Below are 18,272 nucleotides of genomic sequence, written 5' to 3'. Positions count from 1 at the left end.
ATTGTAATTTAAATTATGTATTATTGTCACAGTCATGTGAAATATAAGGAGGGATATTAATTCCAGAGATACCATAATTGTATTAACCTGCTTATAAATAGTTATGATTATAATTTAATGTATATTTAATTTCAGACGAAAAGGAATAAATAGCCAGAGTGTAAGTTAGGTTGTTATGAAAACTTAAAAAAATAACCAACGATTTAGTAGTTTTAGTAACTTAAGTGTTTTTGTTTGGATTGTGAACATACAAAATAACAGAAATAAAAATTATGCATTTTTATGTGAATCTGTACTTGACTAACTGTGTCATGTTTTATTTAGGCAATATACTAACTTAATGCCTGTAGTCGCCTTTTTGCCTTGTGTTAAAAGCCAATTTTGTCTCCATTACTTAATAAATATTTGTTTTTCAGATCTTCAAAAGGCAGCTGCTAAGTAGAAGCATTCAATGATGGAAGTCTGGTTTAAACATACTTTAGTTTTATTTAAATAAATTGTTGTTTCAAATAGGATTTTATTTTTATGCAATACAAAATAACATATCCCTTACATCTATTTTTAATTAACTTCTCTGAATCTGGGACTTTTAACCGCTACATTTGCTTCTTTCACCTGATCTATTATATTAACACCCAAAGGAGAAATTGGATGTACATCATTAGGAGATATAAATTGACAGGTTTCTATTCCTTTTCTTGTTTTCTCAATACCATTCCATGCAATCATAATGCCATTATCTGTGCATACTCTATGAGGTGGTCTGTATATATTGTATCCCAAGTGATTGACAACACTTTTGAGGTTAGAAAAAATATAATCATTGCAGGCAACACCACCTGATACTACAATATTCTTAGCATTGTTGTCTAACAAGTTTTTTAGTTCACAAAATTTTACAGCTCTCTCAAGTCTGTGTGCTAAATGTTTAGTAATACCGGTCTGAAAAGATGCACATAAGTCATATATTTCAGGTATGATTTCATCACCCATCAGTCCATGTTCAGACTCCTTCTTAATTACTTTCCTTACAAGTGAATCTTTTAGTCCACTAAAACTGAAGTTACAGTCCCTATTTTTCTGTAATGGAACAGGGAATTCAAACAGTGATGGATTTGTAGCATTCTTAGCAGCTAATTCTATCGCTCTGCCTCCAGAAATTAGTGAATACTCTGGTATATTCTTCAACTTCATTCTCCGAGCAGCCTTGTCCATCACTTCACCGGGGGCATTGTCTAAAGTTTGTCCAAGTAATAAAAAATTATCAACATCCTTTACAACGGTTAAAAGGCAATGTCCTCCTGATATCAACAATGCCAAATAAGGAAACGGTATATTATAATAAATCCTTACAACTAATGCATGAGCTTCCATATGATGTACTGGAATAATTGGTTTTTTAAACTTTTTGGCAAGGAAATTTGCATATTTCACACCTATCATCAAGCTGAGCAAAAGTCCAGGTTTTGCGGTTACTGCTATTGCATCAATATCATTCATACCAATTCTAGCATTATTTAAAGCTGAATCAACAGCTAATTCTATATTATCACGATGAAGCTCCCTAGCATTTATTGGAATCACACCACCATATTTAACATGGGTTTCATTTTGTGAATGCAAAAATTCCCCCAAAATAGTAGCCTCGCTGTTCACCACAGCACAACCGGTATCGTCACAAGAGGTTTCAATGCCTAATACATTCACATTACTCAAAGAGCTAAGTGTGCTTTTGGTTAAACCTTTAAAAATATTTGTTTTATAATAAACGTTACTACATTTTCTTAGCCACATTGTGAAAGATAAAATTAAGTCAATATCACTGAGAATAACTGCGCATCATAATTTATTATATTTAACCTATTAATAACAAATAAAAAGTTTTGTATAAGTACTGAAAACAAAGCAATATAAGATTGTCCTTATATATACATTGAATTTATAGAATATACAAGTAAAAATTATTGTTATAACTCCAGTTTCATGGCATTTTCAGTTATTTTTGTTTTGACATTTGTTTCTGTTTCTGTTTTAACGAATTTGACATTTGGTGTTGATTGCCCTGCTTTGCCCAATACTCTATAGGTTCAGTATTAAATAATTATACACAGTTTGTCGTCTTTTTATTATTAAATTTCCATAATGATGTACATAACGATGAAAAGTACTCTTATTTTTAGTACCAAAATTTAGACTGAATACTGCTTTTTTTATTTATTTTGAAAGTTTAATTTTTATCCTTGCAACTTAAAAAATCAAATAGGGATGTTCTGAAAAAATTTTTGGTAGAATTAGAAATCGATTAGTATTGCGATCGTACAGACATTCCCCTATCGATGAACTTACTTATCAATAAATCTTTACTAGTGGTTCACAATCGATAAGGTAGAACCTTATCGGAGCTTTTATTAAACATACACCACTCATTTAGCCAAATTCAGATACTTGGTAATTCATAATGCTTAAATTAAATACATTATCTTAGCTGGCTATTCACTTTCACGTTGTCCATCACGACACGGAATTAGAAATGTAACAAATAAGTTACCAATTTCAACAGTTGACAACCTTTTTTAAATATGTGCATTAAAACATAAGAAACTACTTGAAATTAAAAGAAAAGCTTTAAAAAACAAGGACTTCTTTAATCTTAACCTAAAACAGAATTCACTTGTTCTTAATTTTTCTAATATAGGTATTATGAATTGAAATATTATTGTAAAATGTAATCGTTCGTGTGTGGACATCTCTACAGTATTGGTAGTAGTCGGTAGCAGTAAGTAGCAATACCACACTGAAATCTGAAAATGATATCTGATATCTGTCTGTATCCAAACGAGTTGTTAAATATATTTTGATGTAGAGTTTCATCCGGAATACAACTTATTGTTTGATTAAATGTAAATTTTTCCGAAAAGTTGAAATTCTAGTTCATGGGAACGCGTGTCTATTAAAAGTAAAATATTTTTAACGTTAAAATTGTATAACAATTTTCAGTAAGTATACATTTTTTTAACCTAAGCCGATGAAATATTCCTTCTAATTATTATAATTATAGTTTATTTTGATGTTTGTTTGTTTTTAATATTCGTATTGTAAAAACACAAGGTTTATAAGAAATAGAAAAGAGTTTTACTTAATGATTCAAATTGTAATAATAGGCCGGTATCTACGCTTCGTAGTTATTTACTGTTTTTTTACGTTTATATTAATAAATAATAAACGAAACAATATTTCTTTAATAGTGATGTATTGGAAATATGCAATTTTTAATTTTGTTAGAATTTCAAGTGTAAAATGTAAGATACAAATAATATCTTTGTTCCAGGTTTAGTGACAGATGTTAGTTGAATCAAAATGATGAGCTATTTGAATATATTGAAGCAATCTACAGTTGTACATTTGTGTTTTGCTATATCATACTTTACATCAGGCTTGATACTCAATTTTATTCAGGCCATATTTTACTTTGGTTTAAGGCCATTTAATAAAGCATTGTATAGAAAAATTAATTATTATCTTTCATACTCATTTTACAGTCGTAAGTATCAATTTGTTATATTTAATATTATTGTGATATTGATTACTGTGCTGAAATATACAATCTTGATTTAAATAATATTTTTTTTAACAGTAAAGGGTGGTAAATAAGGGAGACACTGTATGTTAGTGTTGATTAAAGCTTTCAATTTATTTCAGAATTAGTTTTCATGTCTGAATGGTGGTCAGGAACTACAGTATCATTGTATGTAAAGAAAGATGAATACAACAAATATTATGGGAAAGAACATGGATATTTAATTATGAACCACAGCTATGAGATAGACTGGCTGATGGGATGGCAGTTCTGTGATGGATTGGGAGTTTTAGGAGTAAGTAGTTACAATATAATTACTATAATTAATAATTATATACTTTAATTATCTATACTTGTGATAAATATTATTATTTTTAATATGTTATGGAAATGTAAATTGACAAATAAATGGGTTAGAAAAATAAGAATACTAAATTGTTTAAATAGTCAGTAAATACTTTACAACATAATTAAGAATTTTTTTTCATAACATAATGGCAGCCATGCCACATAAATTGGTTAAATATAGTTTATATGCTCTTTTTATTTTTTTTTCCACAAAGTGTTAATCAAGTAAAAAATTACATACATGTTATGTTGAGTATTAACAATATACCTTGAATAAATGCATTTTGTAGCTTTAATTGATTATATGCTAATTAACATTGAAATGCCCTACAATTAGTAAAGCACTTGTAGGTAAAATAATATCTTTATTTTAATTTATCCCTCCAAATAACGGCTATCATAGCCATTGATAAAAATATTGATATCCTTATCTATCTGTGTAAATTTTACTCTCTTTATTAATGCAATTTCTCAACATTCAATAACTAAAAGGTCTAGGAAATATATTTTTTAAATTATGAATAAAAAGTTTTCTTGATAAAAGTGTTGTTCCGTTAACGAAATACCTCTGAAAGTATATGTTTATTAACTCCCTTTCACTATTAAAAAAAAGAGACGTATATTTACAGTATATTAGTTAAAGCCATGATGAATCTTATGTCTTTATTTGAAAATTGTTTGGGCAAAGAATAAGCATAAAACTTTAATGCTTTAGAGGAAAAATAAGCCAATTATGTATTTCTACCTTAAAGCTACTAACAAGCTAGCATTGCATGGACTCTGTCCCAATTAGACCGTTATAGCACGCGTGGCCGGACGCGCTAGTCGGACTATGAAGTATAAATAGGGCTGCCAACTCTCAATCAACGTAACATTAAATATTGACTGCAAAAAAGGAAGATAAACTTATCAATCCTAGACTTCTTAAACGCGATACCTATTCGGGAGTTACTTTTTTAACAACTTTCGAAGACAATGTCAAACCTGAAAGTTGGCAACCCTAAAATGAAGTACTTGTTGATTAGTTTAGCATTTTCCTATCGATCGACTTAGGTGTAGTTATCTACAATTAATTTTTTGTTCATTATCTCTCTTGGTGACAACACATATTACAATAACAATATTATGCTGAATATCTGATAATGACTAATTTAATGATATTGAGTGTTGCATTCGGCTTTGAACCATACTGACCTATAAATTTAGACATTGTTTTGGAAGGAAAATTCGTTATATACATAGTAATTCAGCAAAGCGACCGTTATGTGCAGAAATCACATCCTACTTACATTAACTTCTTACTGCTACTTAGATGGATGGATGGATGGATGGATGTTTGTTAGAGTTTGTAGTCTAAACGGCGGAACGGAGCTCGATGAAAATTGGCTTGGATATAGAGTATAGTCTGGAAATAAACTTAGTTTTTTTTTTAAATTCACGCGGACGGTGTCGCGGGTGAAAGCTGGTACTTAATAGTTATTCCTTTTTGACCGATTTCCCAAAAGAAGGAGGTACTCAATTCGTCTGTATGTTTTTTTTTTAAACTGGTATTTAAAAAATCTTTTCAGCAATAGAGCTATTTCTTTATTAAACATACCAGTAACATGTTATAAGGCAATTAAAAAAAGTTTTTGTGATTTAAATATTTATGGGCAGGTAAATCGGTTACTGCCAAGGTCACTTGCGATGTAATTGGTAGTCCAAATAATAGTAACTGCGACTACGTACAAATATGTAATCGAAGCTAAAACTTTTTGCGATGATTTTGACCAAATCAAGACAAACATTTATTCAAAAATACTGACGTAAGAAACGTGTTACATCTATATTTCCTGGTAATCTATTCCAACCGGTACTTGTCCGTCATACCGTCGTTCAGTCTCCAAGCCTATACAGTATGTTCAAATATCATTACTCATGTCTGATCATACAGTGGAATACAGTATGGTCAAAAGTAAGTGAATTGTACCGTAATTATTACTTATTTCATTCCATTGGATGCTACGCATCATACCACAGCACATAATAACATTTATTACAATGCCCACGTACCTACGTGGATTGATTGTACTTTGAATACTAATTAAAAAAACAGGAAGCACAATAATAAAGATATTGTAGGTCATTGATATGTCTAAGTCAATTTAAATCATTATCGTGACGTTTGTTATCACAGTAATTAAAGGAGGCATTAGATTTGACGTAGACTTAAGTCGTAATCTATACTTCTATACTAATATTATAAGGAGGAAAGATTTGTATTTTTGTATGTGTTAAAATAGCTCAAAACCTACTGGGCCGATTTCAAAAATTCTTTCACCATTAAAAAGCTATGTTATTACTGAGTAACATAGGCTATATTTTTTATCTATTTATTAATTCCACGTGGACGAAGTTGCGAGTAACAGTTAGTATGTTAATATTTTGACTGAATATCCTATAACAAGGCCAACAGTTTTTTAAATGATTCCATTAAATTTTGAGATGAATTTTAATTCTTCATTTAGTTATTTCTGTTTCACAAAAGTGTATATTTCGCGACAAATTTAGTATCCGTACATGTCGATTGTTAATGTTATTTATTCACCAAACACTATTTGCCACAGATAATAAGCACGATTAATTTAAAAACAACTAAATATAAAATTATAAAGTTTCAATTACATATTATGATATCTAAGTTGTAATTTTGGCTACGATTCCTACGAAGTCAGGCAGATAGCATATAAGGAACATGGGACATATAAGTTGTAATTATAATTGTAAACAATATGGAAGTGTTGTTGACCTTGATGTTTACTGGTGGGCCTTGTGCTTTCGCGCATTGAATAAGAATAGAATACTTTACTCCTAAGTATTTAAAAGGTACGCAAGTACATAATCTGAACATTATATTATAAAGAGGAAAGATTTGTATTTTTGTATGTATTTGATTCGCGTAAAAACTACTGGGCCAATTTAAAAAATTCTATCACCAATAAAAAGTTCATTTATATGTTACATAGCCTTTTCTTTTAATTTTCAAATTAATTCACGCGACGACACCGCGAGCAGCAGCTAGTATTGAATATAATACGAATGGGGGATTAGATATCTAAAAAAGTTAAAAATCAAACGTAAACTAATCTATAATCTCGTTTTGGTACTTATGTGGAAAATCCAGTATTTTCTGATTTTGCTATAATTCCATGATATCAATAATAGATAAGTCGAATCATTGTTCAATACAATGTGTATCTGGGACTACTCGAAGTGCAAACACTTCATAGCGATCGCTTTAAATAGATTTGTTTGAACCAAACGTGTCTATTGCTGCGTAGAAAATCAATGTACCACTTAGATGATTCTACACATTACGTAAGGTAATGCTATTCTATGATGTATTATGGTTGTTGAACGAACACCTTTTACCGTCGAGAGTATTTTTAATTAGTTTTTGAGTTTTAAAAAAAATATTATTTTGTCTTTAAAGCCAGGTATATAGCATTAGAAAGGAGTATAATTAACTGTATACATTTTTCTTAATTGCATCTTAACTTTCTTCGGAATACGGAATATTAATTTTCCGCTTGGTGAATTCGGATAAAGATTTAGCGTCATAGATAATGCAATACTATAGTAGTAGTATTATTGACCGACTTCCCAAAAGAAGGAGGTACTCAATTCGTCTGTATGTTTTTTTATGTGTGTTAGGGCATAACTCCGCCGCTAGTGGACCGATTTTGATAATTATTTTTTTATCCGAAAGGTAGTGATTGCAGGGTTCCATTTCTTGTTTGATTTTTTTTTTGTTGGAGTTGGAGTTTCATACTAAAAATTATCAAAATTTAATAATGCTCGTATATTCATGTTGATAAGTAAAACACAAAGCAATGTTATTTACATTTGTAATACAAGTAAGACGTCATACAGAAATGTATATTTCTAGAATAAATTACCTTTGTTTCTACAACATTATTATTTAACAACACGGGTCAAAGTTTACATTTCAATGTTACAATATGTTTTCAATTACTTTATTTTCTCAAACGTGAAAAAAGTAACTGTACGTGACTTGCATTGATTTGAACAAAGTTACTCGCTACCCGTTATTTTTACAGTTAAATCTATCTTAAAGATTCTATGGAACAGAAAAAAATGTAGTCATCATTTTAAAATGTTTTACTGTAATAGTGTTTTGTATATTGTTGCTTTTGAACGCGACAATAATGGATTGAGTCTTTGAGTTTCCATTCAGCCAGTTGCCATCCATCGACCTAGATCATTGACCGTAGCAGATCAAGGAGTTTCTTATCTTATTTTAAATCGTATTGAGTGGGAATTTTTATTCTTATTAAGATTTATACCAGGATTTTAACTATATCTATCTATACTTCTATACTAATATAATGAAGCGTAAACACACGCTACTTTATGGCGTAGGGTCCCAGCAATTACTGAATATTTTTGAATAATTCTTTCTTAAATAAAAGTCCTATACTTACGACACGCTTTAGGCTATATATTTTTACGCTATTATACTCAGGGGTAAATAAATTGGAAAAAAATCTTCATGTGGGAAAGGGACCATAAACTAAAAGCTGCCAACATTAAGGAAGCAAGGTTATTATTGCAATTGAGAATTTGGCAAATTTAAACAATAAAATAATTGAATGAACAGCTGGTTCATAAATATGAATTATCAAATGCAATTGCATGTTTTTTGTTTTATTTGTATTCAAAGTGATATCAAGTAGTTTTGATATATAAATGTAATATAATTCATACAATACGTTAAGCTGTTTTACCTATTTAATTGTAGATTTATTTGATCAATAGAAATAAAAACACAAATAAAATAAGCCACGATAAATGACCTATCGCACCGATATTTAAATAAAAGATCTGGCTGGAGATGGCTTTTCTCGTGATTTCGCACCCGAGGAATTAAAAAAAAAACTTATTAATTATTTTATGTGTTGTTACAAACTGTGTTCTACATCTGTGCCCAATTTGATCTAGATGCGTTGAACCGTTCTGTAGATACCTTTCAACAAACATTCATGTATCTACAATTTATAATATGAAGGGATAGATTAAGAGAACTTTTATGTAATATGATAAAGAACTCACTACTTCGTTCGAGTAGGAAACATTACACATTGTTAATCATTATCGAAATTACCTAATTTGGCATAATTGATAATATACAATTTATTAAGCACGTTATCGTTGCGTGATGGTTTAGGTCGTTGTCCTGACAACCTTATTTAACAATATTGATAGAGCTAATTTATTAGTCTGGACTCTTGAAAGCAGACATATGTTTGCTATTTAAACAGATGTGGCTATAATTGAACTGCAACTGTACGTAAAACTTCACATTCAAAGCTGACTTAATTTTTAGCCTAAATTGCACAAATAATCCCATTTCATCAACTAAGCCATAGATTTCCGTCAAGTCTATTAGAATGTCAATATTATTATACTATACTATTACAGTGGTAGAGCCCGCTTTAAAATCTTTGCACGAATGGGTCGGCTTGCCCGGTGTAATACCACGACCACACAAGACAGGCGTAAAGTGGGAACAATTCCGCGTTTCGACTGATGAGTGTGGTGCCGGAGGCTTAATTTACTCTTTACCTTTCCTCACTTTTCTCATAAGGAAGGGATGGATAAGGAAATTGGATTTGATGCTGGAGGTGACGCATAACAGGAAATATCCTCTTTATGTGCGTCTCCTGCTCCGTCAATTAAGGGTAGGCAACGCGTTTGCAATTGCAAATGTTTATAGCTAGCGGTCACTTCGCCATTTTGGCGTATTTAAGTGGCCGCTTGTTAGTTTGTCATCTTATTACAAAAAAAAATACTACATTTATTACACCTTAGCTCTAACTTAACAAATATTTTTGTTTCAGAACTGTAAGGCCTATGCAAAAAAAGCAATACAATACATGCCTCCTATTGGTTGGATGTGGAAGTTTTCAGAGTTCGTCTTCTTGGAGAGATCGTTTGAAAAGGATAAGGAAATTATAAAGAACCAAATATCAGAACTTTGTGACTACCCGGATCCAGTATGGGTGAGTGGATTATTTACGCGTATCAACGTAAAGTTGTGATAACAATAATAATATTAAATGATAAAAATAAACATTTGTCCTGTTACTAGAAACCGGAATAAATAACACACAATTGGCACATTCTGATTTATACAGATTAAATAAAATTAAATAAAAAATGTGTTTATAGCTATTAATGACTCCGGAAGGGACGCGTTATACGCCAACGAAGCACGAGGCCTCACTGAAGTTTGCTAAGGAAAAGAATTTACCACTTCTTAAGCACCATTTAACCCCACGCACAAGAGGATTTACTACCAGCTTGCAATATTTTAGAGGCAAAATACCCGCTATTTATAATATACAGCTGGCATTTGAACGGGACTGTAAAGTAAGTGCACATACCAACGGTTTTAACTGCGCAGATTTTACAGTCGTAGGTCTGTTAAGTTTAATATGAATTTATGTGGCTTAAAATACAAAGCACTATTGCTAATTTTAGCTTGAATTATCGTTCGTGTTATTACTTGTTTTTATTAGTAGAATATACTGGGTTTATAATAAGGAAACAATTAATTCCGAAACAATATTAGCGAAATGATTAGAATTATATCCTGCCAATGTTTGAAGGAATTCGCGTTGTGTTAATATTCTATGTAAAAAAGTTTTTTTAAGTTGAATCTTTAGTTACATCACTGAAAGATCAAAGTTCACAAGACGTTTGCGAGTTTTTTCAATGTGTTTATTGACGTTTGTTATTCCCGTTAACAGTTAATTGCTATCAGTTTATTTTAGTTCAAGGCCTAGTTATCTTGACTGCTTTGTATGGAACGGTGTCTGAACATTACGAAACCTGTTTCATAATCAAATCCATTGTAACAGTGATGTATAGAAGCATTCGCGCTTGATAACGTTAGGTACGCTGCAACACAGTTGGAGATGTGTTCGAATCTTTACATCTATACTTAATATTATAAAGAGGAAATATTTGTATTTTTGTATGTATTAAAATAACTCCAAAACTACTAGGCCGATTTAAAAATTCTTTTACCGTTACAAAGGTAATTTGTCTCTGAGTAACATAGGCTAGTTTTTAGTTTCACGCGGGCAATGTCGCGGGCAACAGTGCAGTTACAGATACTGATGTATGAAAAGAAAATTTATAGATTTCCCGAAAATGACTGCTGATACCGAAAATCGCATTTAATTTATTTTGTCGGCCTGTCCGTAAGCCGCGTTTGTTACGGATAATCTCCGAGACGACTATACCTATTTTGACGGGACTTTGATTGGAAGGTAGCTCGCACGCAGGATCGTTATAGACCATTTTTTTTAAATCCACACTACCGAAGTACAGGCGATAGCTCGTATATAAAAAATGGCCCTTTTTATTTTAACAGTCCTATAGTCTCAGTTATTATTTTTCGCCGACTTAATAATACGAATGTAATTTTATACTTACGTTATTATATGTGTCAGATACTAAGACGTGCGCACACTTTTGACTAAACTTTTGCACAACTGTTTAGTCTTGCTTTAATTCCTATGAGCTTATATGGAGGTGCATCAATACTCGATTTGAAGTTGTGCAACTAAACAGTTGAATTAGCTGCGAAACAATTGACAATTCCACAACAGTTGTGCGATAATTTACTCAAAGGTGTGCTTACAAATAAACGCGGTATAAAGTTAAACTTAGGAATAAACTGTAAGTTAATATTATTAGACAACTTATTTAATTGATACTGTTGCTTTAAACTCAGAGCAACACTTGTCAAGACTCACGTTACGCGCCAATCTATCCATACTTCTAGTGACATTGACAACTGTCAGCTAGGGACGTGACGTTTATGCCGATAATCTAGAGTTGCCCCAACTCTACAGCACGGTACTAATTTTGTTCCTAACAATATTAGTATAAATTTTGTTTATAATTAGTTCATTTCTGGGCCCAAATTAAATTGTTCCTTAATCTATGGGAGGATTTAACAATGTCTATTTTTCCCAGCCTCCTCCAACGCTACTAAGCTTGTTATACGGCAAGCCGGTGCGTGCACACCTCTACATACAACGTATACCAGTTGAAGATGTTCCCGAAGACGAAGCTGACGCATCAAAGTGGCTACACGATCTGTTCGTCGTTAAGGTAAAATATACAATACGATATGTGTAGTAATATTAGAAATGCGAAAGTATAGATGAGTAGATGTTTGTGAGTTTGTAGCCTAAACTGTTGAAATCTCGATGAAATATGCCACAGATGTAGGATAGTCTGGAAGAACATATAGGCTGTTTTTTTAAATTTCACACGGGCAGTCGCGAGTAAAAGCTAGTGATATATTTAAACATACAATAAGTCTCTGATAAGTCAAAGTTTGATGTAATCTTGTAGTTAAGCAAAAAATATTGTGTCATTATCTCATAATTATTTTAGGAATTATTTTTGTTTTTATTCTTTTGTATTGAAAGGTGATAAGATATAACTCGGATATGTTTGGATGTAAGAAAGAGAGGTGCGTCTTTTTTTTTTTTTTGGTAGGATAATGAGTTTTCAATACTTAAGATTAAGAAAAAATGTTTGAATTGGAATAATTTTATACTTTAAATACAATTGAAATCGAAATATTTTAAAACTAATACGTGAGAATTAGAAAACAATAATTTTGCAAACAAGCACAATGTACGTAAGTACATTAATCTGCGATATAAATGGTCATTATTCAAATCACTTCGTGCAATAGTTATAAATATATATAGTTGATGTAACAATATTGTATACTTTTTATTATCTCATTTGTCAAAGAAAAACTAAAAGTTATATTTAACATTTACTGATTTTAATAAGATACTTTTTTAACGTGTGAATCTGCGCAAACTATATCTAACAATAAAATAAAATACAGTGTAATAATAATTATCCTCCCTACAATGTATTAATATGTAAAATACATAATGTAAACTGTCGTCTGAATCCAAAAGTACTATGTATTTGCTAATATTGTAAATGCGAAAGTTTAGATAGATGGATGGATGTTTGAGTTTGTAGCCTCAATGGCTGAACGGATTTCTACGAAATTTGGTATAGATGTAGAGGATATTCTGGAAGAACACATAGGGTACTTACGTTTTTTTTAATTCCACGCGAACGAAGTCGCGGGCGAAAGCTAGTAATAGATATTTGATATGCATTACTAACCGGACGTTGTCACTTCACGGGCAACGACGCTGTTTTATGATTCCTTGTGATGTGAGACTGCAAACAAATTACCCATAATCATAGGGAACAAAATAAAGGTACCCTGCCAGACATGGTATTGTCAAAATTTATTAAAGCAGATTTCTAGAGAAAGTATTTTTAACATTAAATCATATACCATGCGAAAGTTTTGATGGATGGATGTTTGTTAGACTTTGTAGCCTAAATGTCTGAACGGATTTCGATGAAATTTGGTACAGACGTAGATAGTCTGGAAGAACACATAGGCTACATTTTTACGGACGGAGTTGCGGGCGAAAGCTAGTGTTTTTTATCACTTACATTTTTTTCTTTTAAACGTTGCTTTTGTTTCAGGATAAAATGCAAGATTCGTTCCTAAACACGGGCGACTTTTTCACGGAATCCGGTGTTGAAAGAATAGAGAGTTTCCAATTGCCGCCTCGCGTGTATTCGCTCATCAATACATTGGGATGGGCGATCGTCACTCTCACCCCGATGCTTTACTATTTGATTGGCTTACTGTTCAGTGGGAAACTGCTTTATTTGACCATCGGAGGCGCAATACTTGCTGCTTGTAAGTATATTTTATTGACCGACTTCCCAAAAGAAGGAGGTACTCAATTCGTCTGTATGTTTTTTTTCCTATCGTATCAATATTATTGCAAAAGTTTAGATGAGTGGTTGTGAGAAGGTATATTCATAATGGATCTCGATGATTTAAAACAGATTTTGAATATAAACAAGGCTTTTTTTTAATTCCACGCAAAGTCGCGGGCTTTCGTAGTTGTTACTAATAATATAAATGCGGTAGTTTAGATAGATGGATGTTACGTATCTCTGTAACGGCTTACCAAATCTATATTAAATTTAGCACAGATGCAGAACATAGTCTGGAAGTTTTTAATTCCGCGGACGAAGTCCCAGGCAAAAGCTAGTATGTAGAAAATATTAGGAGATTTAAGTGATAAGGCGTTCAGGGTGTTAGGTTCTTTCCAAATTGTGGATTTTAAAGTAAATATGTTGATGATTTTTCACATCTGAAAAACGTGATTTACATAAATTTCTTGTCATTGTCTTTGGAAAAAAAACGTAAATGTTTTGTAAAGTAATTTCGGAAAATGTTAAGGTTCACGTTGAAATATTCAACAAGATATTTATTATTATAATATTTATTACACTATTGGTAAAATTTTAAGATTTTTTTATGTAAATCAGTATAGACGCCAAATAAGTTTTTATCATTGACTAATAATATTTTTTTCACTAAAATGTATTATTTTTCAGTCTATATCCTGCTTCAAAAATCTATCGGCATCACACAAATTAGCCAGGGCTCGTCCTATGGAACTGAAAAGAAGTAAATTACACATTTTTTTTTAATTTTCCAATTATACCATTACATACACTTTATAAAGAAATAAATCAATGATTTATGATTAAGTTATTTAAACTTTCGTGAGACATTTTATAATTAATTATTTACGGCTTACTCACGTATACTTTTTCCGGTGACGGCACCGACCAGTTTCAGACCCTACGGGGGTCCTTCTTCATCAAATTTAAAAAAAGTAGGAAAAGTAAAAGTAAAAGGAGAAAAGTATACGTGAGTAAGCCGTAAATAATTAATTACAATGATTTATGAATTAAAATTCGGTTTTTAATGGTATAATTAGAAATAAAATCTTTGTTTCCGTTCTTTTTGTTATTTCTGATTGCTGTTAAAACTAAAAATAGTAAAATATTAAAATAACCCAAATACAATAAGAATTATATGTTTATATCTATATATTATTGTTATGTGTAAAAACTAAACTGTTTGCTAATTATTTCTTGGAGGTCTGTTTTCTTTTGATAAAATTGTATTCAATTATATTTCTAAAATACAGTAAGACTTCATGCACAAATTTTATTTTGTATTATCCTGTATTGTAATAAACATTGTAATTGTTGAAGCGTTTACAATTTACGTAAATTAAATACATACTTGTTATTTTAAATGAACTGATATTACTAATTGTAACCTAAAACTTTGCTCATCTGCAGTCAAATACAATTTATTCTACATTTTATGTTTCTTAATGTCTTTAAAACATGCAATTTATCGTTTAATACTAAATATGAAACAGTTTTTTTCCGTTGTTTCTTTTTCTGTGTATTGTAGTGTTTATATTCAAATATATTTAAAACACACAAATTTGTAATATTCATATAACACTTTAAATTAAAATTTAACAAATTATAAAACCAAAAAGTACATTTATTAAGTGCTTTATAGGTGATGGTTATTGTATAACGATATTTTTTTAATTATTTATTTATAAAAATGAAAAAAGGAAGCACAATTTTATTTATAACTTATTTAAGATGTAACAAACGGTATTTTATAAATTGTAATCATTTAGTTAGTGTTCAATTTTATTGTGTGATACTAGACTAGTATTTTGTCGAGTGATTCAACAAACGTGTGAACGAGACAATGGAGAATTGTTGAGTTTTTTACTTGTTTTGCAATAAATCTTACAAGTTTTGCTAAAAAAATATAAAAATTAATCATCCGTTTAAAGATTTCATACAAGCTTGACTTGGTTTTTCCAATTTTTAATGTTTTTCAACATCTCTTTAAACTGTCTTAGAACTTAAAGTTTACTTCTATAACAAACATTTATGTAAAAAAATTTAAAGTCAAAATATTGACAAAATTATCGATAGTCTGAAAGTCAAGTTTGTTCAAATTTCATTTTAAATCACAAATAAATGTATAATTTCCTTGTCCATTTGTATCAACACTTTGTAAATCTATTTTATTAGTAATGGTTATAAAAATGTAACATTGTAATAGTATTTTTAAAAATCCCTTGACATACCAAAAGTAGGAATAGAGGTGATATTTGTACTAAACATTGATGTTTGTAAAAATGCCTTAATAAACATTTTAGGCACAAATTTTTCTTTTATTTATTATAACTGTGAATTACTTCAGTGTTACTTTGAATAATCGATTCATATTAACATTATAACCTTACAAATATAATAAATGACAAAGTTTAGATGGATGGATGGATAGATGTTTGTTATGAATATCTAGAACAGCTTAAAGGATTTTGAATTTTGACACAGATGTAGAACATGTTCCAGAAGAGCTCAATGGCTACTTTCTAAGCTTTTTTTTAATCTTAGTGAGAACAGTGTCACAGGCAACAGCTAGTGGTACACTAAAAGTCAACAAATATGATAATTTTTTTATTGCGGAATATCCATTTTACTTAATCTTAATATAAAGTCAAGTAGATACATTTGCACTTTTACTTCAATTGGTTTACTAGTCACAAAGAAACCTGGCACTCCTGCTTTTTCTAATGTATCTTGTTGATCACTTACCTAGAAAAGAAATATCTTACTGATGGATAGATGTTAGATTTTGTGGACTTAACTTCTTAACAGATCTTGATAAAATTAAGCATAGCTGTATATGACAGTCTGTTAAAACATAAGCTACTTTTGATCCCAGACTAAGGGGATTGACTTTGAATGTTGAGACAGTTTTATGCTCTTCTCTTGAATAGTCAATTGGACAGTCAGGCCTGTAGTATGTGAATTTTATTGATATATATTTCATTTTAATTGTGTTACCTTTTGATCCAATTGAAGGACTAATTTCATATCAGTTTGTTTAAGTTCTTCCTTGTGCCTTCTCAATAAATTAGTTTTCTGAACTTCTTGCTGTTCAGGGGCTGTATTTGTCATCATTTCTTGTATTTCCACTAAAACAGGTATTTATTTTAAAGATTTTCCTAAGTTATATATGTCGGCTTGAGCTAGCACAATATCAAAATTACTACTACTCAAGATCACATGTGGGCGGCCATGGGTAAAGTCGGATTTCAGGAACACATTCACAATACTCTTCAGTCAGGATATGATCAATCTACCAAGCCCATATCATTCAAACAATGTTCTCGCAACAATCCCTATTTTCAGATTAATCTTAGTTCGCACGAAAGTCGCTTGGCGGCGCTCGTGTTCTTATTATGACTTAAATTCAAATTGATTTCTTCCTCTGATTGCAGGCATATATAAATTAAAACTATAGATCATGGCTGAGCTACATAAATATGCAACCAATATTCCGTGTTGTAAATGAATATTGCTAGTGCTTTTTGATGTAATAATTGATTTAGATTACATTTCAATGGTATAAAGTTTAAAGGAACAAAACAATCTTACATGTATGGTTGTTAATTATTTGTAACCTTTGCTGGAAAAGATGTTTTTCAGTGACATGTTGAATTTCCATTAATCCTTTCACAATTTCAAATATAGTATCATTCAGTAGGCAATTCGCTAATCCAGACAGTAACTCTATAGGTACTCTCATTTGGTATTTCCTAGAAAAGAAAATGTTTTATACACATTTTAATATAATAAAGCAAAATAAATATTAATGAAACATTCCCTCTTCTAAAAACAAAACAATAAATTGTAATTACGGTGGTAATTCTCGTGCCATGTCCTGTAATTGTTCAAGTAAAAAATATAATTTTCGTTGTAAAGCTTCAGGTGTGGGTTCACTGATTTCCATCTCCAAGAAAAATTATGATTCTTGTTATTTATATCACATTTACACACAGTAAAGTTTCTTCTATAATAATGCAATCGTAGTATATTTTAAATTTCATAATTATAATTGCTATGGTATGGTAGAGACCATTTGTTGTTTTTAATTTTTGTATCTCAAGTTTGACATTGATGTTGACAACCACAGTCAATGTCAAACTTGAAATTAAAAGATTCCGTTCTCGCATCTAAAACATTAAATTGTGGCTGTCAAACATATTTGTTATTATAATAAATTAGATTAGTTTGACAATTCACTTCAAATTTAGTAGGGTTGTGTGTAAAATCAGTCATGAATCTTATCGATTTTTGATTTTTATTCTTATAGAAGTTGGAATTCATAGGTTAATAGTTATAACTTATAAATTGAAAAAAAAACACTGTTTTCTCAAATTAATAATGATCATTACACATAATGAGAGTTAATAAATGTTTATTACTACTACAGCCGTACGTAATCGAATTGGATTTCGCT

The 18,272-nt window shown here is 30.6% G+C and overlaps 3 protein-coding genes across 3 annotated transcripts; 1 reads left to right on the top strand and 2 right to left on the bottom strand.

The window, feature by feature from the left end:
* Nucleotides 1-445: 445 nt before the first annotated feature.
* On the bottom strand, nt 446-1,984 carry LOC106101862 (probable tRNA N6-adenosine threonylcarbamoyltransferase, mitochondrial). Its single transcript, XM_013281209.1, has one exon. The coding sequence runs from the start codon at nt 1,792-1,794 to the stop codon at nt 562-564; it is 1,233 nt and encodes a 410-aa protein (XP_013136663.1). The 5' UTR covers nt 1,795-1,984; the 3' UTR covers nt 446-561.
* An 814-nt stretch (nt 1,985-2,798) lies between these two features.
* Nucleotides 2,799-14,620, top strand: LOC106102356 (1-acyl-sn-glycerol-3-phosphate acyltransferase gamma-like). The gene is made up of 8 exons (XM_013281799.1): nt 2,799-2,996; nt 3,329-3,541; nt 3,700-3,872; nt 9,826-9,987; nt 10,157-10,357; nt 11,975-12,112; nt 13,538-13,757; nt 14,468-14,620. Exons 2-8 carry the CDS (start codon nt 3,358-3,360, stop codon nt 14,542-14,544), a joined length of 1,155 nt encoding a protein of 384 aa, XP_013137253.1. The 5' UTR covers nt 2,799-2,996; nt 3,329-3,357; the 3' UTR covers nt 14,545-14,620.
* Nucleotides 14,621-16,410: 1,790 nt separating this feature from the next.
* On the bottom strand, nt 16,411-17,974 carry LOC106100840 (gonadal protein gdl). The gene is made up of 4 exons (XM_013279900.1): nt 17,671-17,974; nt 17,408-17,568; nt 16,814-16,944; nt 16,411-16,561 (listed from the first exon to the last, which is right to left on the bottom strand). The coding sequence occupies exons 1-4, from the start codon at nt 17,760-17,762 to the stop codon at nt 16,424-16,426; spliced, it is 522 nt and encodes a 173-aa protein (XP_013135354.1). The 5' UTR covers nt 17,763-17,974; the 3' UTR covers nt 16,411-16,423.
* Between the last annotated feature and the right edge of the window lie 298 nt (nt 17,975-18,272).

The sequence above is a fragment of the Papilio polytes genome, unplaced genomic scaffold (assembly GCF_000836215.1).
Source record: "Papilio polytes unplaced genomic scaffold, Ppol_1.0 DF824303.1, whole genome shotgun sequence".
Lineage (NCBI taxonomy): Eukaryota > Metazoa > Arthropoda > Insecta > Lepidoptera > Papilionidae > Papilio > Papilio polytes.
The sequence above is the reverse complement of the archived record's forward strand: the minus strand, read 5'-3'. Positions and strand labels throughout refer to the sequence as shown.